A 23805-nucleotide genomic window follows, 5' to 3' on the forward strand; every position below is an offset into this window, starting at 1 on the left:
TATATCAATCCCCAGAAGACATTGCTCTTAAACCTTTTTTATTCCGTAAAGGCAGTTGGTTTGGGAGAATTTTAAGGTCCTTGACTGAATTAGATTTATTTTGGGATTTCTTAAAGAGAACTTCTATTGACAGGAACGTTTTCAAACATATTTTGAGACTTATATATGAACATATGACGAATACATGCTGAGGACTTATATTTCTTGTAAAGGAGTTTCCCAAAGGAATCTATATCATTATTGGAACTAATAACATAGAGTTCAAGCCTCTATTTTAAAGTAATTAAATTGTTTTTAATTATTGGTGATTAAATTAAACTATATTATACAGGATATAAGTTAATTCTTAAAGATATGGAGTTGCATTTGATTATTTAGTATTGATAATGGCACCTTTAATGTCCCTTATTGAAATATTTAAATTAATATTTTTTAGACCATTGTATTTGGAAAATTTCTTTTATAAATAATTTTCTATTTTTATTCTACTTCTCATTATAACTTATTTATATTTCTACTTCCTGCTAATTTTAAATTTGCTACTTTGGGTAGAGGGTTTAGTTCCACTCATAAATTATTTTCTGGGTAATAGGTTTGTCGGTATCCTGAGAAAAAAATCGGCTAAATTATATGAAGGATAGGCCTTCATATAATTCACGTTCGCTTATTTTGGGCAGGTCTATGACCAACGTGCAAGATAAGATAAGATATATTCATAGTGGCGCGATTGCGATTTAGACGCGATAAATACAAAATACAGTAAATATGATATAGCATTCATAGTTACCGATCGCGCGATTTGATACGCAATAGCAAATCGCCGCGATTTTTTCAAAACAGAAATCGTGATACGTGATATAGAACGTTTACGCCCTCTAGTTATGGATACAACAGAGCTACGTTAGGTTTTCCTCAATATCCATCTAACTGGACAAATTAAAAGGGGATAAAAATGAGGAGCCCTTCACACGTTTGTGGGCAAGCCGCACGTACTTGTACGCGTAATAGTCCAAGGACTATTACTTAAACGTCTATGGGCTGATGTGGAAAGGACAAAATAAGCACAGCCCACACCCATAAGATGCTTCTATACATAATAGATTTCAAAGGCAAAGGGGGACCTAACTTTAAGATGAGAAAAATGATAGCAAATAAAAGATGAAAGGAAAAGGGAGCAAAAGTAAAATAAAAATAACCTGTGTCAGGGAGCAGTTTATGAGAGGTTCAAATAATTTGATTTGATCTTCAACAATTTATTTATTGATTTCTTATCCTTATTCAACCTTAAAAAACTGATTCGTGTTGAGGTTTAAATCCAAGATATCCTTCACTGCCCTATAAAACCATAAAGTTTTATAATTCCCATAGACTTTGCCGTTGAATGAGTATAACCAATTGATCGCCTACAGGACCAGGCTACTATTTGTGTGATTTCCCAGAATGTGAGCAAAAAAGTTCAGACGTTTCTTTTTCAAAACCACTTGCACTAGAGTGTGACGAGACCTCCGCCAAAGGTTAACGTTAGAGATAATGTTAGGATAAAAAATGCCGTTTATTATCCTAAGACATTTGTTGACGAACACCTGTAACCTCCTGATCTCTGTTTTCGTAATCTCCCATATATCACCGCCGTAAAGGAGAATTGGGATGATTGTGGAATTGAAAATACGTAACCTAGTATGAACCGATATCTCCCTAGATTTCCACAGTTTGAAGTATTTGTAGAAAGCAACCCTTGCATTATGAATTCTAATTTTTAGTTCTTCGTGACAGCTACCCCTAAAGTCCATGTTTACCCCAAGATATTTATAGGAGGACACCACCTTGACCAACTTTCCCCCAACCATCCAATCAACCAATGGGGGCGCATGAGATGAAGGCATATACACCGTCTTATCGAAGTTTATATCCAATCCAACCTTTAAGCTGTAAGAATTTAATATCAAGACTAGATTGTGGGCCTCCTCTAAGCTCTTGGCGATCATAACTAAGTCATCTGCTTAGCAAATCACCCTATTTTCCAAATACCAAGGCTCATTGAGTCCAAGTTCTAGAAGATTTGCAGCTCCCAGCGAATCAATAATTATTTTATTCATAACTATGTTAAACAACAGCGGGGAGACGACGCACCCCTGTTTTACTCCTTTTTTAGTTCTAAAGGGGGGAGAAATTTTATTACTAATTTTAAGCGAGGCGAAGAGATTACTGTAATGTGTCTTTAGAATCCTAATGATGTTTCCGACAATGCCACATCCTTCTAGGATTGCCCACAAAGAATCATGAATAACACTGTCAAACGCTCGCTTAAAATCGACGAAGATAAAATAGAATGGTAATTTATATTTGTCACACTTCTGTATTAGTATCTTTAATGCCAATATAGGTTCATTAATATTCCTGTTTGGGCGGTAGGCACAGATGTATTTGGACAGAAGATTAGGCGTGGTCGAAAGAATGCGGTTTTTTAAAAGAATCATAAAAACCTTAGACACGATGGATGTGAGGGCAATAGATCTGTAATCCTTAAATTTAACAGGATTTGGGGTTTTGGGGAAATTATAAAAAATTGTCATATTCTAGTCGGCTGGCATCTTCCCCGTAACCCAAATCCTATTGAACAACCCCAGCAAGAGCTGAGAAACCTCTGAGGGGGCAGCTTTCAGATGTTCTCCTAAGATATTATCTGGACCTGGAGTTTTATTGTTCCTAAGTTTTTTAATGGCCCTAGATATTTCCACCACAGAAAAGTTAGCCTCAGAAGGTACTGCGCTACGGCTAGGGGATGGACATACGACTGGTCTCCTTGAATCAAAGGTTTCCATATAATGGTCCAACCATAGAGCCATCTGTTCGTCCGGGTCGGTAATCAATTTATTGTTGTCCAGCCTGATTGATGGGAGAGGCTTGAATACTTTTGCACTACAGAAATGCTTGAGCTTCTTATAGGCATCAAAAGTTCTATTTTCTCTCATGACCCTGTCAATCTCGAAAGCCTTCTTTGCTAAATAAATCCTTCTGTCCCTCCTAAGGAGTCTATGGATTGACGTCCAAAGGGCACCATCGCGTCTATCAAGCGACCTAAGTTCAGCTATCAAACGGACTGTGTCCTCAGATAACCATTCATGACGACTCGGGGGAGAACCAATGATGTTAGGAAGGTCATTGCAGGCTCCAAGAATACTCTTGAAAGATGACCAACACGCCTCCGAAGAAACAGACCCCGATGTAGTACCACGTGCTGTCATCCTGTCTCTTAAGTTTTGGCCAAATATCAACCTTACTTCAGGTCGTTGTAAATTTTTAGCATTAGATGTCCAGGGAGAAAAACTGGGCTGAATAGATGTAGCATTAATTGACCGGGGAGAAAAGCTGGGCTGAGTAAATGAGGGGAGGCGTTGGGATTTCCCCATAAATTCTTTATGAGGAGGTTCGCTTTGATTAACTTGTGATCTGAAATACTTATATTCCGCGATGCTTTTACATCAGTAAACCAACCATGAATGTTGGAAATGAAAAAGTCGATTTGAGAAGTAATATTATTCCTTCTATAAGTTAAAGTATTACTTTCATTATGAAAGAAGAAAGTATTTTCGATTTTTAGGGAAAAACTCCTGCACAACTCCAAAAGCTTTCTACTATCTTCGCGATTTGGTTGGGGAATGGCCGCATTCCCAATCACTCCATCATGTATGTAAAACTCCTCCTTCCCAATCCTGATATTCAAGTCTCCCAAAATTATCCAGTTGCGGCTCTTAGGAAGAGAGCATACAATGTTTTCAAGATGGTCTAAAAAGGAGAGCCTCTCCCCTCTATTGGGGGGGGCATAGACGTTAATTAGGATCGTTCGTTTAAAATAGGTATTTAAATACAACAGGCACCATCTTTCGGAAATGGGGACGAATTTGTCTACAAATTTATGCACTCTCTTACTAATTAGGAAGGCAACTCCAGACCAATTATTTAAGGTAGTGCCCGAACTATACAGAATGAATTTATTAAATTTGGCCATATTGTTGTCTCTAGAATGGGTCTCTTGTATCGCTATTATATCCGTTTTCTCCTCCTCCATTAGCCTAAGGAGAACCGTTAACTTGTTATTTAAGCCATTTATATTTAGCGAAGATAAAAGTAAGTTACCCTTTAAACCTATCGGATGCTATCAAAAAATTCAAAAACAGTTAATAGCAAAATATTTACAATTAATTTCTACTCTGATATTTAAAAATGCTGTATTTAGTATGTTATAAAAGACCAACAAGTTGAAAGAGAGGAGAATCTCCTAAAAAAATAAAACGTACAAGAGAAAAGTACATTGAACGAAAAGAAAAGATAAAGAAAACCTTAATAGAAAAATAAAATATGAAACTACATAAAGAGTAAAAAAATAAAAAAATATGAAACCGCATAAAAGAAAAAGGAAAAGTATCTCTGAGAGATATTAAGCTCTATAAGGCTGAATAGGATAGTTCAGCTAACCTAATCCCTAAGAGATACTAAGCTCTATAAAGCTGGATATACAGGATTCCGAGTTTTTTTTTTTAAAGAAACTAAACTTACTGGGAAATTTGAAAAAAAAAATTGAGAAAAAAAATTTGAAAAAAATTTGAAAAAAAAATTTGAGTGCCATATGAATACTGAAAAATATGAGAACCAGCAAAAAAATGCGATAAGATAGTCATTGTATAAAGAGAAATCTAAAGTAAATTTTAGTGCGGACACCAACATAATGCGGACATCAAAACTTGAATAAATCAGCAGATACAACTTGAATAAATCAGCAGAATACGGACACAAAAAAATAAAAAAAACCTGCGAAAAATTACGAAAGAATATATAGATTCATTAAAGTCATTTTGTAGCGATAAATTTACAGAATCCGGTAAAATAGGACCAAGTAACACTATGCCAAGACTACTATGAGCCTCCAAGAAATTAATTAACAACCGAAAGCCAAGTACTAGAAAAACAATCTTAAAAACAGCCAAAATAGTTAACTCAAAACCTTTTATGTTATAAGAAATAGACATCAGAAGAAGTAGGATAAGGTTATCAGAAACAATAGCCACCTTATGCTATAGTATAAACAATATTAAATTTATTAAAAATAAAATCTTAACTTTAAAGAAATTAACAATATTTTAATAGTTTAAATAAAGATAAAGGTTTATGAGAACCTTTAATGTAAAAACTTATTTTAATCCTTAGGTTAAACCAAAATTTTAGTTAACTTATTTTGATCTTAGGATTAAACCAAAATTTTAATTTAAACTCATTACATTATAATCTAAGCTTGCATTATAATCTAAGCTTGAACGTTTTAAAGAGACATGGCGCCACAAGTAGGCCACTCAAATTCTAAATTCAAATGATTTAAAGACAGAGCAATGACACCTCAGTAGGCAACTCCAATTAAATTAAAAAAATTTAAAGTCGCAAATTACAATTAAAAGAAAAAATATGCCAGTTTTAAGATAAAATAAAATAACAAAACCTAAGGAAAAACTCCAGGTGAAAAAATATTAAAAATGCTTTAAAACTATCTAAAAAGTTATTAAACAAAAGGGAAAAACTCTAGGTGGGAATTCCTAAAAGGAAAGAGAAAGGACTATGAAAGGAAAAACAAAAAAATAAATATTATAAATATCTTAAAATTATCTACAAAATTTATTAATCTGAAATAAAACATCTTCTAAGAAAAACTTTCTAATAAAAAAAAATATTAATAGTTGCTGAATTTATTTTAAAAAAAAATATTTATTAAAAAAATAAAAATCTTAACTCAAAAATATTTTAATAATTTAAATAAACATAAAGATATGTGAGAAACCTTTATTGTAGAAAGCTTATTTAGATCTTAGTTCAAACCAAAATTAGCTCATAACATTATAAACTAAAATTTCAATGTTTTAAAAAGACAGGTAAACCGCCTCAATTCAAATTAACTCATTACAATAAAACCTAAATACAAATGATTTAAAAGACAGAGAAATGCCACTCAAATTCTAAATTCAAATGATTTAAAGACAGAGCAATGACGCCTCAGTAGGCAACTCAAATTAAATTAAAAAATTAAAGTCGCAAATTGCAATTAAAATAAAAATATGCCAATTTTAAGATAAAATAAAATAACAAAAGCTATACTAAAAACAAAGTTAATAACAAGGAAAAACTCCAGGTGAAAAATATTAAAAATGCTTTAAAACTAAAAACAAAATTAATAACAAGGAAAAACTCTAGGTGAAAAATATTAAAAATGCTTTAAAACTATCTACAAAATTATTAAACAAAAAGGAAAAACTCTAGGTGGGAATTCCTAAAAGGAAAGAGAAAAGACTATGAAAGGAAAAACAAAAAAATAAATAACAAAAAAATAAATATTATAAATATCTTAAAATTATCTACAAAGTTTATTAATCTGAAATAAAACATCTTCTAAGAAAAACTAAAAAATTATTAATTTCTAATAAAAAAAATATTAATAGTTGCTAATAAATAAAGACGAAGCTATCGACCCTATAATATATATGACCAGTCTTAAATCACTATTAATAGTCATTGAACCCTTAATATTAAATTTATTAAAAAAATATTTAATAAATAAATAAAAATCTTAACTCAAAAAAGAAATCTTTATTGTAGAAAGCTTATTTAGGTCTTAGTTTAAACCAAAATTAGCTTATAGCATTATAAACTAAATTCAAATGTTTTAAAAAGTCAGGTAAACCGCCTCAATTTCAAATCAGTTTTAAAAAGACAGGTAAACCGCCTCAATTTCAAATCAATTCAAATTAACTCATTACATTATAACCTAAATACAAATGATTAAAAGACATAGAGATGACTCCTCAGTAGACAACTCAAATTAAAAATTAAAAAACTTAAAGTAGCAAATTGCAATTAAAAAAATGAAGATATGCCAAAATTAAGATAAAATAAAATGACCTAAGCTATTCTAAAAAAACAAAGTTTAAACTAGGAAAAACACAAGGTGAAAAATATTATAGATAGCTATAAAACTATCTACAAAAGTCTTAAAGTAGCAAATTGCAATTAAAAAAATGAAGATATGCCAATATTAAGATAAAATAAAATGACCTAAGCTATTCTAAAAAAAACAAAGTTTATAACTAGGAAAAACACAAGGTGAAAAATATTACAAATAGCTATAAAACTATCTACAAAAGTTATAAATCAATAAGGAAAAACTCTAGGTGGGACTACCTAAAAGAAAAGAGAAATAGGCTACGAAAGACAAAACAAAAAATAAATAAACTTAAAACTATCTACAAAAATTATTAATCAAAAGTAAACATCTTCTAAGAAAACTAAAAAAAAAAAATATAATATTAGTTGCTAATAAAAGACAAAAGCTTTCTACAATCGACCCAACTATTTGGCTCTGACGAAATTACCTTCCAACTAATTAAAAAAATACAATACAAAGAAACCTTCCAACTAATTAAAAAAATACAATACAAAGAAACAAGAAACAAATTTATGGCGAGGAAAAACCCTAGGTGGGATTTCTAAAAAGAGAAATGGACCACGAAAAGCAAAAAAATTATTTTAAATGACTAAAAATAACTACCTACAAGGTAATTAAACAAAAGTAAACATTTCCACGAGGAAAAACTCTAGGTGGGAATTCTAAAAAATAAATAGATTACGAAAAGCAAAAAATTATTATAAAAACTAAAGAATTACCTACAAAGTTATTAATCAAAAGTAAAATTTCCTAAGAAATAAACTTATAAGTAATACTTATTAATGAACTGCTCTTAAATAAAGACAAAAACTTTAAGTAACTAAAGAATAAAGTTATTAATCAAAAGTAAAATTTCCTAAAAAACAAACTTATAAGTAATACTTATCATTGAACTACTCATAAATAAAGATAAAAACTTTAAGTTATTATTTAAAGTACATTAAGCGAACGAAGACAAGAAAAAATTTCCTTTTAAACCAAATTAAACGAAGAGAGAATAACCTTTTAGACCAATAGGAAACTACCAAAACCAATAATACAATACGAAAGTTCATACAAAAATAGTAAATTACTAAAAAGGCTAACAGATTTTGCGCCATAATATGTTATTTATAAAACCGTTCAAGATAATTTCTAGATAATATACCCTAACACTAACAGATTTTGCGTCATAATATGTTATTTATAAAACCGTTCAAGATAATTTCTAGATAATATACCCTACCATTTTGTGTTTATCGCGAGATTTTGAAATAGTGCATCGTTAAATACAGATTTTGGTGAATATAGCTCAAAATTTTTCTAATTTTTTATTAATTGAAATGAATTCAATGACAACCTTTTTTGATGATATAAAACCAAAGGATCAAGTAAAAATTATGATTTAAATTTAATTTTTTTTAGAAAATAGCTTTTATAGATGCAAATGATATATTTAATGAAATAAGAGGAGGTATACATGAATGTAAAATATAGCATTTTAATGATAAAATATATTTATTATTTAGATTGATAGTGAGAATATATCAGATGATATTTATTCCCAAAGATTCTGCAGCACTAAATCTTAGTAATGATTCTGGTAATGAATAATATCTAAAAATTGATATTATCTTTTATTAGAATCGATGTCCTGTGTTGGGTCACCTAGTTATTATTATAAATGTCCTAAGAGAAAGAACAATGATATGGGTAATTTATATTTTTTGATTTATTGATAAATTTTAAATAGATGACTATAGGAAATTAATGAAAATAAGAAGCAGATAAAGTATTAATAACCTTGGAAATGCTTAAAAATAAATCAACAGAACATGCAATATGTTTAATGTTAAAAGAAAAATTAGATGATTGTACCAAAGAGGAAAAAAAAGAAATACAAATAAAATACTTGATATTATAAAAGATTATTGATTAAAATTATTTTGTATATATTTTTGTTATTTGAAATATATATTTTTTGTTATTTGAAATATATATTTTGTATGTATTTATAATATTTGAAATAAACATTTTATGAAATACATTGAATGATATAATTATTCCCAAAAGTCCTGCATTAATTAAGCCTTGTACTGAGTTTGGTAATTAATGTCTAAATATATATAATTTATAATGAATGATCTTTATCTTAGAGAAAGTTTAATGACATTGGTAATTTGTGTTAACTTGCTATATAAACATATTTTCAATAGATGAATTTAGAACAACTATATAGCTTTTTTAGTGACATATTCCTACATATATATTTTATGAGTTTAGACTATATTAATGATAACTTTATTTTTTATTATAATATATATAAAATACAAAAAAAGATATTTATAAAAATTAGATGATTGTACCAATCAGGAAAAAAAAGAAATAACAACTTGAATACTTGATATTATAATTGATTAAAATTATTTTGAATATATTTTTGTTATTTGAAACTATATTAATAATATTTATATTTTTATTATAATACATATAAAATACAAAACAAGGTATTTATATAAAATACAAAACAAGATATTTATATAACATACAAAATAAGGTATGATTAAATTTATAAAAATCTATAATATAGGATTTTTATATAAATATAAGCATAATCATGGAATGAATCAGAATAGCAGTGTTGATTTAATACTATATGAATCTTATGATGCTAAATACATAAATAAAAAATATATTTAAATAATAAATTGCTTTATTTTTACATTAAACAAACCATAAGCTTTTCTTCAACACTTATAGGATGTTTTATAAAATTGGTACATTTGGTATGTAAAATAAACAAGTTTGAGTATATAATAAAAGGTTTCCTAAATTAAAATGAATTATAGATAAAATTGAATAAAATTACTTTAGTCATTCTCATATAGTTGAAAAATTTAGGCTCATTTTTTAATAGTTTAGGAAAGAGGAGATAAAATTCGCCCTCTTTTGTTTTATTAAAAGATAGTATTTTCTCCTTTCAAGATCATTCTGTAAAAAAATAAAAATTTGAGGATGGATACCATTTTGAATTAATAACGCTTTGCACTGCACTATAAGGAAAATCGCTGCGAAATCGCAATCGCTCTTCACTATGTGTTGATTGATCATATATTTAAATAAATTTAAAGAATTAATCTTAAATTTGAATAGTTAATCTTATATTATAAATTGATGTGTTTGATATAATTTAACTATTCACAAAAACGTGATATTATATATTTTTCAATTAACTTTTTTTATATATATACTATGTTTTTAGATATAATAAAAATTAAAAAATATTTTAAAAAAAAATAATTAATTTGAATAGTTTACTTTATGGTGCCCCGGTTACGGTGGTACGTTTTTCGTTTTTCTTTTTTAAAAAAAAAAAGGTATATAATAAAAGTTTATTTCTTTCGATTTTTTTTGTAAAAATAAAAAGTAAACGAATTACTTATCAAATTCGTCGTTCGATATTGGAGATGATATAAGGACAAATAAAATTTTTTGACTTTTCTTTTCGATAGTCAAAATTTTATCCAAATTTACAAAATTATAAAAGAATCAAATATTATTCACTACCTTACCTATTATGACTATCTTATCTATTGTGACGATTGCTTAATCCATTGAGATGACTCTATTAATATGACTACCTATTGTGACGATTGCTTAATCCAATGAGATGACTATTTATATGACTACCTATTGTGGTGACTACCTATTGTGACGATTGTTTATTCCATTGAGATGACTCTATTTATATGACTACCTATTGACTACCTATTGTGTGGATTGCTTAATCTATGGAGATGACCAAGAATCAAACCTTAGCACGTTCTTTCATGCAAAAAGCTTCTTTCTTCATGGTGTCCCGGCTCTGGATGTTGGACTGGAATATGATAACCAGCACCTAACCTAATGTGACAACCTAGGAAGAACTGATATGGAAGTTGAACGATAGGTTATATTCTATTTTGTGAGACCAATGATGATTACTTATTATTCTAATCCACGTAAGAAGAAAAGTTATTAAAAATTAAAATTTTATACCAGGATAAAGGCATGTTATAAATTTTTAAAATCACTAAAATGTAAAATCATAATGGATATATTTGAACACACAAAAAGCCTTTAAAAAATTATTTACTTAAATTCTTAGTGAAATATTATTTTTTGACTTCTTGAATGATGACCAATTGTTGTAAATTAACAACTAATCCTAAAAATGAATTCTTAGATATAATTAAATATAAACCATTATAAATCCTAAACAAGAAGATAAAACTTTAATTTTAAATATATTAAAGTGTAATTAAAACATATGAATTAAAAGGGATTGATTTAAATAACCCTTATAAGTAATACTTAATATGATGAAAATGTTTTTGAAATAAAGCTTTTGAAGACAAAAGGTTATGTAAAAATTAAACATCATTATTTTAGAAAAATATTGTGTGAAATTTAAATTTTTTTTAAGAGAGGGAAATGTGCATAATATTTGCATATTTTAACCTCGGAGATTGAAAATAAATAAAAATAAATTAAATATTAAAACGCTACTAATTAAATATTGAAACGCTAAAAAATGTAAAACGCAAAAAATGTAAAACGCAAAAAATGTAAAACGCAAAAAATATAAAACGCTAAAAATAAAAAACGCATAAATCGCTAAAAGTATAAAACGCTATGATTAACTTAACACCTAAAAAATAATATAATAATCATTATGATTTATCATTCCTTATTCTGGATTTTATTCCTTATTCCATAAATTATCATTCCTTATTACATATTTTATTGTTCCGAAATTCAAAATTTTATTCGTGCATATTATTCATATATATGATTTGATCAACTATTCCAAATTACATATTCCGATTTATTCCAAATTCCAATACTCGACTGGATTAATTATGAAACATGATAATAACAATTTTGAGAAATGTGAACAACATACGATAAGGATATCAAGCCAACGATAACGTTCAACGATTTTATCAAACCTAGGCAATTGATTCAAGCCTACAATAAACGTACAAACTCACGCAACTCTAATAAATGATTTTATCAAACCTACGTGATAGAATCAAGCCTACGAGAACATTTGAGACTTATGCGCTAGCCAATATAAAACCGAGTACAATCGAAACGGGAAAAAACTTCTGGGACAACAAGCTCTCGATGACTGCTGAGAAGAAGCTTCGTTCTTTGTAGAAGAGGGGGAATGTTGATTGATCATATATTTAAATAAACTTAAAGAATTAATCTTAAATTTGAATAGTTAATCTTATATTATAAATTGATGTGTTTGATATAATTTAACTATTCACAAAAACGTGTTATTATATATTTTTCAATTAACTTTTTTTTATATATATACTATGTTTTTAGATATAATAAAAATAATAAAATATTTCAAAAAAAATAATTAATTTGAATAGTTTACTTCACTATGAATTCAGGGTAATCATATTTTTTTACTAGATGAATAAAAAACATTTTATAAACATTTGCAGTTTATTGTCATTTCTAAAGAAGTAAGGATTTGTTTTCTTTAATACCTCATGAATATCTTTAAGTTTTTCAAATATATATATCTTATCAAGTTAGAATGAAAATTTTTTATAAGAATAAATTCAATATTTTATATTTATATATTCAATAACAAAAATCAAAGTGAGGAAAGATATATTATGATTTGAAATTTATTATAAATTTTAATATATTTTTTATATTTTAAGAAAATGATAATATATTGGAAGCAAAATTTCCTTTCATAAGTGTGATATCTCAAATTAAATATTCAGAATTAAATCTAAAGATGCAGCTTATATTAATAACCTATTTTTCTTGTAAAAATTTGAAAATATTTAACATGTGATTTGGAATTTTAGAAATTACTTCAAAAACAAAATTGAATATATATGATTTTATTAATAAATATTTTGAATTATATAAAAAAAATTTTTGATATAAATTCTTATGTATTTATTTTTTTAGCAAATAGATGTTGTCATAAATGATACCTTTTATAATAGAATGTCAATCAATTTATATATATATATATATATGTATTTGTTTATCTAGTGTATATATTTAAAGAAATGTCAGTCATTTTTTGATATCAGAGAACAATATATATTGTTGATTTTTTTTATAGATCATCACTTTGTAATTTTTATGATTTTTTAATTTTAAATAAACTTTTGAATTTTTACTTACTGTGACTTAATAAAGATATAGATCCAAGTTTCAGTTCCGTGTTTCCTTTAATTTATAATTCTGAATCTAGCTCTTTAATTCAGTAGTTTTTCTTTCTGAGTTTATTCTTATATTAGAATTTAGTCTCATTATTTTTTTATATAGTTAAACATTTAACCATTGTGTGGATTTTTGACATTTTGTTGACCGCGACTACCAGGATAGTTTCGATTCCAGGGTTATTCGGTATTTTAAGGTAAAAAATATTGTATTTTATATTTTGTATCTCTACTCAGAACACAACGCAATCACCTTTTGTGTAAATTTTTAGAAATTTAACACGGCCGTTTTAAAGTAATATAAATTTTTCATATAATGAGATGGGCTTTATATTTAATTTTGATAGTGAGCCTAGCTTCTTTAATAAAATTTCGGAGCATCCGAGTATTAATTATCAAGATTTGTATCAAATGGTTGATAAATTTGATGTGAATAATTAGTGACAGTTTTATTGTTGGTCATACTGTATGTTATATATATTGTAATAAAATTTTTGTTTGGAAAATGTACTCTGGTTGCGACCAAAGTATATGATAATTGGAAAATAGACACTTCGGTGTCGGCAGATTGTTGGAAAAAGATTTCGGTTTTGGAAAGTAGTTTAAATGGAATTTTAAATGAAATCAAGAACGGCAGACCTGAAAAGGTGGAAACGATGAAAGATAATAACGATGATCGTTCGGAATTAGTGGAGAAGTTAGTAGTTGACCTCCAGGAATTAAAGGATATAAAAGAATCTATTAAAGATATTTATAGTGTGTTATCTAAATTGATTAACATGAGTAATCAAGGGGACAAGAAACAACTCGGTGATAGAATTATTTCGAATGGAAAGAATTTTCCAAAGATTGTTGCTGACATAACTTGTAATCGGTGCGGATACAAGGGACATTATTCTAAAACCTGTGTTGTTAAGGAACAGAATTTTAGAATGGGTTTTCCACTGCAAAGGTCTAGAGAAGAAAATTCCAACGTAAGGAAAATTTCATGCCTAGATGTAAATAAAGTTGAGTCGTTGCGATCGAATTATGGCAGACCCCGTTTGTGTTTTAAATGTAACAAACCGGGACATGTAGCCATAAACTGTATCAAAAATTGACTCTATGATTGCAAATGTAATCATATAGTAGGTAGGAGATCGGGATGGAAAAATGATAATAAAGTAAATAACCATGCTGAAATGAGATATAATTCTCGTAAAAGCAGTGGTTATAACCGAAATATTTTTATTCATGATGATAAAAATAATAAAGATTCTAATGATTTTAAATGGGAGAAATATCGGTTAATGATGCTTACTACCAAGTGAATGTATGGAAATATTCTAAATACCAACCTAATTTGCTAAATACCGACCAAAATTTATTAAAATGTAATAAGATCATTATTATTTAATATATTAATACGGAATCTCGTGGTCAAGTCCGGCCTCCTATATATTATCCCCCCAAGGATGGAATCACCAAGTTAGAATAAGGAAAAAAACATGATCATTCCCGGGATTTGAACCCGGGACCATGGGATAAGTAAACCAAGCTCTTGCCTACTAGGCCATAGAGGCTTTCCAAAAATCACGATTTTTCAAATATATATTATAAATATATTTGGTAGTGCCTATCCAAATGAAAAATGAACAAAATTGAAATTTGATAGATGGTACCTTAAGGTACCAAGCATCATTAACCAGAAATATCCTAGGGGTATTGTTAAATATTCCAATGAAAGGAATATTAATACTTTCAGATGGGGAAAATATCCCAGTTCTATTGCAAAAAAAAATATTAATATTGTTAAGGAACCACTAAATTCCGAGTTGAATTTATGTTCAAATGGGAATCCTCATGAAACTGATGTTTCAAATGAGATTAATATTGATCAGTCAATTAAAACATATGATATTTTAATGACTGAGAGATTAGTCGAACCTTGTCCTTGTCCAAGAGTTACTGTAAGAGTTGAGTCGAGGGACATCGACATGTTGTTCGACACAGGGGCTAGCATTTCCATAATGTCTAGAAGAAATTATTATAAGTATTGGCCTGGGGGTAAGCTTGAAAAAGAATCTATGTGTGTCAGACAATTTGATGGGTCTGAAATAATAATTTTGGGAAAAACTAAATTGGGCGTAATTCTCCATGATACCACATTTTTCCTAGATTTATGGGTAGTAAAGAAAGATGTGGAAACCATCATGGGGTGGGATTGGATTGTTCAGTTAGGTCCTTTCAGTAATTATTGGAATATTTTTGCCCTACATAATGGTTCGGCCCTAATTAAGACGAAAGACCAAAATATTGCTTATAACGCTCGAAAAAATATCCATGAAATAGAAGGGAAGTATTTAACCGTAAAACAAACTGATTCAACCCGTAATTCTGATAGGTATGTAAAGTCCACGGAATTAATGGTTGAAAACAACATTAGCATTGATGAAACCCCAATGGTTGCTATTGGCATTCATGAATTACATAAAATGAGTGAAAATATATCTCGTTTAATGAAGAAGTATGAAATAATTTTCAAAAACAAATTAGGTTGTCTTAATGATTATCAAGTAGATATAAAATTAAGGGAGGGATTTTCACCTATTTTTCTAGCGTGTCGACGAGTTCCTTTTCAATGGAAAAAGGAAATTGAACGAAGAATTAAATCAGTGGGTTAAAGATGGCATTATTGTTCCAGTGGAATATAGTGTATGGGCAACCCCGTTGGTACCGGTTAAGAAATCAAATGGTAAATTGAGACTCTGTGCTGATTTCAGAGTAACCGTTAATCGATGGGTAGCAGAAGTTAAATATCCTTTACCTCGAATTGAGGAAATTTTGGCCCAGTTGAAGGGAGCGAAATATTTTTCAAAGGTTGATTTTTCGTCAGCCTATTTACAATTACCTGTGAGAGAGGAGATTCGTAAATTATTGACGATCACGACTCCCAAAGGGTTGTTCGCTTTTTGTAGATTACCATTTGGATTGAGTGTGTCAGCGCCTATTTTTTAGCGCACCATGGCGTCCGTTTTCCAAGGACTAGAGGGTGTATTTTATTACATGGATGATGTGCTAATTACAGGGATAACGCCTGAGCAGCATAACCATCGTCTGGAGGAAGTTTTTAAAAGAATTCATGGTAAAGGCTTAAGAGCCAGTAAAGAGAAAAGCATTTTGGGCGTAATGGAGGTCGAATATTTGGGCCATCAAATAAATGGGATTGAGGTGAAGCCATTGCAAAAAAATTTAAAAAATATATTAAATTTGAAACAGCCCAATAATAAGGCTGAAGTGCAGTCCTTTTTAGGTATGGTAAATTACTATCATCGTTTTATAGAGGATTTTGCGAAGGTAGCTGCTCCGTTATATGAGTTATTAAAAAAGGGTTTTCATTTCGATTGGAAAATGGAGCAACAAGAAGCATTTGAAATTTTAAAGGGAAAAATTGGGGAAGAGCCAATTTTAGTCTGTTTCAACAATGATTTAGAAATTATTTTATCTGTTGATGCCTCCAACAAAGGTGTTGGAGGAGCCTTATTACATATAATTGATGGTGTGGAAAGACCCATCATTTTTTTTCCCGAGTTTTTAGGGATGTCGAAACGAGATATTCGGTGATTGAACAGGAGGCCTTGGCCGTGATTTTCGGTTTGACGAAATGCCGTGAATATTTGATTGGTAAAAAATTTGAAATTTTTACTGACCACAAGCCATTAATCCACCTTTTCCGAAAGGATAATAGGGAGTTAATGCTATCTCCCCGGTTACAACGTTGGTTGTTATTAGTGGGCAGTTTTAATGTGGAAGTTAGATATCGTCGGGGCAACGAGAATCATTTGCCAGATATTTTGTCCAGGTTGGGTTCTGGCTGTGCAGACCCGGTGTAACGTGATATTTTAACTTAAATTTAAATTAACTCCCTTTAGTAATACTGACATTTAAGATTGAAGTTATAATATATTTTAATAAAATATCATTTTTAACTTAAATTTAAATTAACTCCCTTTAGTGATACTGACATTTAAGATTGACGTTATAATATATTTTAATAAAATAGCATTATAAAATTTAGTAATACTGACATTTATGACTGACATGTAATGTTAAAAGTTTCTATTATTTAGTAATACTGGCATTTATGACTGTCATGTAATGTTAAAAGTTTCTATTATATAGTAATACTGGCATTTATGACTGGCATATAATGTTAAAAGTTTCTATTGTTTAGTAATACTGACATTTATGACTGACGTATAATGTTAAAAGTTTCTATTATTTAGTAATACTGACATTTATAACTGACATGTAATGTTAAAAGTTTCTATTATTTAGTAATACTGATATTTATGACTGGCATGTAATGTTAAAAGTTTCTATTATATAGTTATGGCATTTATGACTGGCATGTAATGTTAAAAGTTTCTATTATTTAGTAATACTGACATTTATCAGTTACTGCTTAAAATTTATATATAGCAATATTGACACTTATGATGGACAGATGATGCTTAAAGTTTGTATTTGCAATATTGACACTTATGACTGACAGGTACTGCTTAAAATTTATATATAGCAATATTGACACTTATGACCGACAGATGATGCTTAAAGTTTGTATTTTTTCCAATATTGACACTTATGAGTGAGATAATTAAAATTTATAAGATAGATTATAATTTCTAATATTTAGTAATATTAACATCTAACTTTCAATCTTTTTAAATTTCTTATGCCTATAAATAATTTAACGCCGAAAACGTTATAGCTTAATTTAAAAAAGGTTTGATCAAAATTTATATACACATGGTAGGTTAAATTTATTCATATTTAAACATAAATTACATATCATTCATCTAATGATTCACTATTGTGACTTTATATAAAAATAACTAATTATAAAATGCTATATAGTATAAATTCGCAATTGAATAGAACTGAACTCATAAAAAAGATGCCAACCTATTGTACCTTTTATAAAATTAACTATTAATAAAAAATATAAAGTGCAATAATATTTAATAAAAAAATGCTTACCGATTATACTTTCAACTAAATTGCGATAAATATAATGAAATAAAAGTATAAGAATAAATATTAATTACATTGATAAAAAGGATGCTGTACCTTTTATTAAAATAACTATTAATAAAAAATATAAAGTGCAATAACATTTAATAAAAAAATGCTTACTGATTATACTTTCAACTAAATTGCAATAAATATAATGGAATAAAAATATTAGAATAAATATTAATTACATTGATATAATTCTAACAAAATGATTGTTATTTTCATTACATAAATATATATTTTCTTTAAAAATTTTAATATTATTAAAAAATTTCATGGGTGAATAATAAGCCCACTTATATTGGGTATAAATTAATATATTTGTCTGCAACAATGTGGCCATAGATAATATTTCCACCTCTGTTGCCCAGACACCATTTCCTATAACATTTCTGTCAATTAGGTATTCTTCTACAGGATATCCTATGAATTTTTCCATTTCCAATTTGAAATCGTTGCTCCTCATAAAGGCAACGCATTTCTCCCTCAGGTAATTATAATTATCCTGACTATTTGATATTTCTTGACTTATACACCTATAAACATGTTAAATAATTAAATATTATATAAAGTAACTAACCTAAAAAAACAGTTTCCATCACCCACAATATGATCGGTTGTGAATATTTCCTTTAATATACCACTTTCGATCTTGGGATAACGGCCAATTACTTTGAAATTGAACAGTTTAGAGTGGTATACTTTCCAATTCCTAGTTGTGGGCAAAAAAACCTCACCAATTTTCTTTGGTATTATTGTATCAACAATTTCGTCATCTAAATTTGATAATTAAATAATAACATATTTTTAAAATATATTACCTTTACCCTGATCTTGTATGCCTACATATCCTCCCTCTCTTACTATACTTTTATAAGCTTTTGTTGGATCTTCACCAAATGTATCTGCATATAAAAAAATAATTAAATAATTTTATATATTATACCCTTTCTCTTGACATGGATTATGTTGGTGTCCTCCTTTCCAATTTCCAACCCTAGGATTTTAGCTTTATCAAAAATAAAAATTTTTCAATTTTTTAAAAATAAAACTTTCTTCTGCAACATTTATTTCACAGGACATCTCTTCAAATAGTGTTTCTTCTAATGGAAATATAATAATTAAAAATATATTTTCCTTTTTTCCAAATGCATTTGATTACCTTCTCCTTCTCCAACTATAGTTTTAAGAAGCCTACAAACTTAATTATTTGTTTAATATTATTTTTATGAATTAACTGTATATATTACCTTGATCTTGAACACCTACTATAGTTTCACAATGTACCATATTATTAGGTTTTTTAACTGTTTCTTTACCATTAAAAAAGTTATATTTGTATTAAATACCTTTGTTCCCCTCGATATAGTGTTTTAAATTACTGAGGTTAGTCTTTATACGTAAAATTTTTCCCGTTAAGGAAGATAATTCAACATTGCCTAAATATGTATAAATATTTTGTTAAAAATTAGGATTTTACTATTAACAATTTTAATAATTGTATATGGGCCTACCCAAGGCTGCAACATTTTCCCTCCTTTCCTGTCAGCTCGACGATTATTCCATACAAGCACTTTATCATTTATGTGATAAAGTGCATTCTTAGCAGCATTACGAGTTTTATAATCTCGTTGCTGCTTAAGCTGAGCCTTTGCAATATTTTTTGTTGCAGTCTTGAATATGACTTCCATATTGTCAGCTGTACTCTTGTAATTGCTTTCATAATCAGTGTCAGATAGATCATCAAGATCTGTATCTGGTTCTCTATCATCCTTAAATAATAAAAATAAATATTTATTATGTAAATTAATTTTATACAAATAGTGATATATATCATACCTCACAGGGCAGTAGAGCTTTTCTGCCATACATCATCTCATATGGCGTGAATTTTGAGGATTCATGCGTTGATGTATTGTAGGCAAATACAATACCAGGGAGAACTCCAGGCCAATCCTTCTGATTGCCTTTTGTACACTTCAAAAGTGAATTTTGAAGAGTACAATTAGCTCTCTCTACCATGCCATTAGCCTGAGGATGGTAGGCGCTTGTCACTCTCTGATGGGTTCCCACGAGTTTGTGATATTCATTACTCACTTGATTTACAAACTCGCGTCCCTGATCATTGATTTGGACCTATAAATATGATAAATATCATTATATTATAAAAATTTCATCAACCTTGACTCTGCCATGCCTGCATAACAGTGAATATAAAAAGAAGGTCACTGAATGGGCAGTCTTATCCTTTAATTAATTATTCAAGAATTATGTATATATTCATATATTGCTTTTAATGTAGGAGCATGAAAGATGCCTATTATAAAAAAATAAATTATGACAAATCATTTTCTCAAAGAAAATGGCTATCATATAGCTCTATTTTGGATAAAGTATTCTGTATCTTCTGTATTATGTTTGGAAGTCATCAAGCAAGCATGCAATGGACTCATAAAGGTGCAGATAGCTGGAATAATTTAGTCCGGGATATGGAGAGACATGAAACATCCCCTGTTCATGTAGATTGTGAATATGCACATATGGCATGGATTTCTCGGTGGCGTATTGATGACCACATTTTATTCAACCGAGAGGAAATTATAACCCAAAATCGTTATATTATCCATAATATAATTGATGCCATTGTGTATTTAATACGGGGCAATATTGCTTTTTGGGGAAGCAATTCTCATGATGGTAATTTTTCAAGACTTATAACTTTGATCTCAAAGAATGTTCCAGTATTAAGAGCATATCTAGAGAAAAATATTAGTTTACGAGGAAAAAGTGGTAATAAAATATTAAGGCCACAAATAAACTTCATATCCTATGGCCATGTTAAAAAATTGGCTGAGATAATAAAAATATTGAATGAAATAATTAAACAAATTATGTCAAATTGTGCCTTTAGCTTAATATTAGATGGTACATATGATATTTCAAAAAAGGAATGTGTTGCCTTAATTATAAGGTATATACAAGAATATCCACACCCACACCCAGTAGAAAGAATCATTAATATTTTTACAACTTCTGACACAACAGGAGAAAATATTAAAAATAATGTTCTAACTAAATTAAAGGCATTACATCTTCCACTAGAATACCTGATTGGGCAAAGTATGAATGGTGCTGGTAATATGAGAAGTGTTAATAAGGGAGTACAGGCTTTAATATTTAAAGAAGCTCCTAAAGCTATTTATGTCTGGTGCCATGCTCATAGGCTTAATTTAATTGTTATTCGTATATGTGGATATGGGAATGAAATTAAAAAAACTATGGGAATTTTAGATGAATTATATAATTTTATGAATGGAGTTAAACGCCAGGGTGTTTTTACCAAATTTCAAATGCAAAAAACCAAAAAATCTCTCAAAAGAATAAAAAACACAACAAGGTAAATAAATATAATTTTTTAAGAATTTTATTTATTTTCAGAAATTGGGCATCATCTTTCAAAGCATTACAAATTTTTTTAGATGTTTATGAATATATAATAGCCTCCTTGACAGAGTTAAGCAATTCCGATGACGCAATCACATTTTCAATTTCTGAGGGATTGCTATCTAGAATAAAACGATATGATTTTATTTTAGGATTATTTATTTTAAGAATAATCTTAAAATGTACACATGAAACTTGCATTGAAATGCAGGCAATTGGAAATGATTTAGCAATGATGATTAAATTGATCCAACATACAAAAAATAAATTCCAAAGATTAAGGAGTAAACATGTATTTTAATTACATTTTCTAATTAAGCAAATGGTGATAATATATTAACATCATTACATACCGATGTTAAATCATTTATGGATAAGAATAATGTTACAACCGATATTTATAATATTAAGTCAATATTTAAATTAGATCAAAAAGAGTTTGATAATTATATTGAACAACAAAATGAAAAGTATATTTTAAAATAATATATATTTTTTTAGATATAAAAATGAAAATTTTTACCCAGTGGTTAATATGATCATTGAACAATTAAATGAAAGATTTAATTATGAATCATTAAACTTTTTAAATCAGATTTCTATTTTTACTCCTGCGGGATTAGCAGATAATGAGAATATATAAATTTCCCAGATATCTGAAATTGTGTTTATATAACTTTGATGCACAGAAAATTATAGATGAATTTTCCAATTTTAGACCATTATACTTAGATTCCTTATCAATCATTTATAATAAAGATTTAATCAATATTAGAAAAAATGATACCTTATATGATGAAAGTTATTAATTTTATTAACAACTTAATTTTAATATGTTTACAGGTGAAAACATTATAAATGATAGTAAAATGACCGAAACAAAAAGATGGCTGAAATATTCATTTATTCTACCATATAGATTATTAATTAAATCAAGTTCTTTTCCTTATCTTAAAACGTTATATAATAAATATCTTATAACCCTCCCCACCACCTCATGCTCTGCTGAAAGAGCTATGAGTAAAGTCAAAATTGTTAAAACACGTATTCGAAATAAAATCTCTGATTCTTTTTTAGAAAATTTATTATTAATATCAAGTGAAATTGATATATATGATACATTTACAGAAGATATTATTACAGATTTCGCGTTAACTTCTAAAAGACTATCTAATCTTTTAATTGGATAATCCATTTTTTTTAAATATTAAACAGCAATAAATTTAGACATTTGGCATTGTAATTCCCTTTTTTCAATATTTGAATAAATTTGGATTACTAATCCCTTATTAGTTAGCCATTTTTAATTAGTCTTTTTCTGCACATATATTTATATTCCTTATGTTATATCTTTAACATTAAAAAAAATTATTATGTAGCAATTATAATATCCATTTTTTTAAATATTAAATAGCAATAAATTTAGACATTTTGCATTATTATTCCCTTTTTTATTTGAATAAATTTGGATTACTAGTATTAGTTAGTTATTTAAATTTAGTCTTTTTCTGTACACATATTTATATTCCTTATGTTATATATATTTTTAACATTAAAAAAATTATAAATAAAATAAAATTATTATGTGGAAATTAAAATATATAATTTTTTAAATTTCGATAATTTTTATACCAATAAATATTCTTCCTGTAATCTATATATAATTATTTCATAAAATATTCAGACTTATATTTATGGCAAATTTTTTTAGGGGGGTAGGCTGAGGTTTTTGAGGGGGGTTTGCATCCAGTGAAAATCCTGTCATGTAGACACTGCTATCAGATAAAAGAAAGAGTATATTGGTACTATGATTTTAAAGTCATAAATTCATTTTGAGAAGTGGTGCAAGCTTTTTGGGCCATATCAGGTTAATGGCCTATATAGTGTTGTTAAATTGCTGGGTCGGGTCGGCTTGGCCGAAAACCCAGCAAGGTTTGAGCCGAAAAAAACGACCTTAAACCCGAGCCAACCCATTTAGCCATAGATCAGACCCGACCCGACCCAATGGGCCACATGGGCCGACCCAATGGGCCACATGGGCCGACCCGATGAGTCGGATTGTTGGGTCGGCTTGTTGGGTCGGCTTGGTGGGTC

The 23805-nt window shown here is 28.4% G+C and overlaps 1 protein-coding gene across 3 annotated transcripts; it reads right to left on the reverse strand.

Moving 5' to 3' along the window:
• Window positions 1-18436: 18436 nt before the first annotated feature.
• LOC135925052 (uncharacterized) lies at window positions 18437-22520 on the reverse strand. Of its 3 annotated transcripts, none has more exons than XM_065460210.1 (11): window positions 22499-22520; window positions 20107-20403; window positions 19748-20039; window positions 19617-19706; window positions 19518-19580; window positions 19430-19468; window positions 19320-19370; window positions 19214-19276; window positions 19089-19172; window positions 18848-19043; window positions 18437-18803 (listed from the first exon to the last, which is right to left on the reverse strand). In XM_065460210.1, exons 2-11 carry the CDS (start codon window positions 20287-20289, stop codon window positions 18452-18454), a joined length of 1413 nt encoding a protein of 470 aa, XP_065316282.1. In that variant the 5' UTR covers window positions 20290-20403; window positions 22499-22520; the 3' UTR covers window positions 18437-18451. The 3 variants fall into 3 exon arrangements, with proteins under 3 accessions (XP_065316282.1, XP_065316276.1, XP_065316290.1); XM_065460204.1 differs by lacking the exon at window positions 22499-22520 and adding an exon at window positions 20449-21951; XM_065460218.1 differs by lacking the exon at window positions 22499-22520 and having other exon boundaries at window positions 19095-19172; window positions 20107-21953.
• Between the last annotated feature and the right edge of the window lie 1285 nt (window positions 22521-23805).

Source organism: Gordionus sp. m RMFG-2023, chromosome 1 (genome assembly GCF_954871325.1).
Source record: "Gordionus sp. m RMFG-2023 chromosome 1, tfGorSpeb1-WG-v2, whole genome shotgun sequence".
Classification (NCBI taxonomy): Eukaryota; Metazoa; Nematomorpha; class Gordioida; order Chordodea; family Parachordodidae; genus Gordionus; species Gordionus sp. m RMFG-2023.

Bases quoted from the DNA above. Each gene is read 5' to 3' on its own strand.
- LOC135925052 (XM_065460210.1), bottom strand. From the start codon at position 20,289: ATGGTAGAGAGAGCTAATTGTACTCTTCAAAATTCACTTTTGAAGTGT. The intron at 20,040-20,106 runs GTATGATATATA...TTATTATTTAAG, and splicing joins AAGCTCTACTGCCCTGTGAG to GATGATAGAGAACCAGATAC. The intron at 19,173-19,213 runs GTATAATATATA...TTTTATATGCAG, and splicing joins AATCCATGTCAAGAGAAAGG to ATACATTTGGTGAAGATCCA.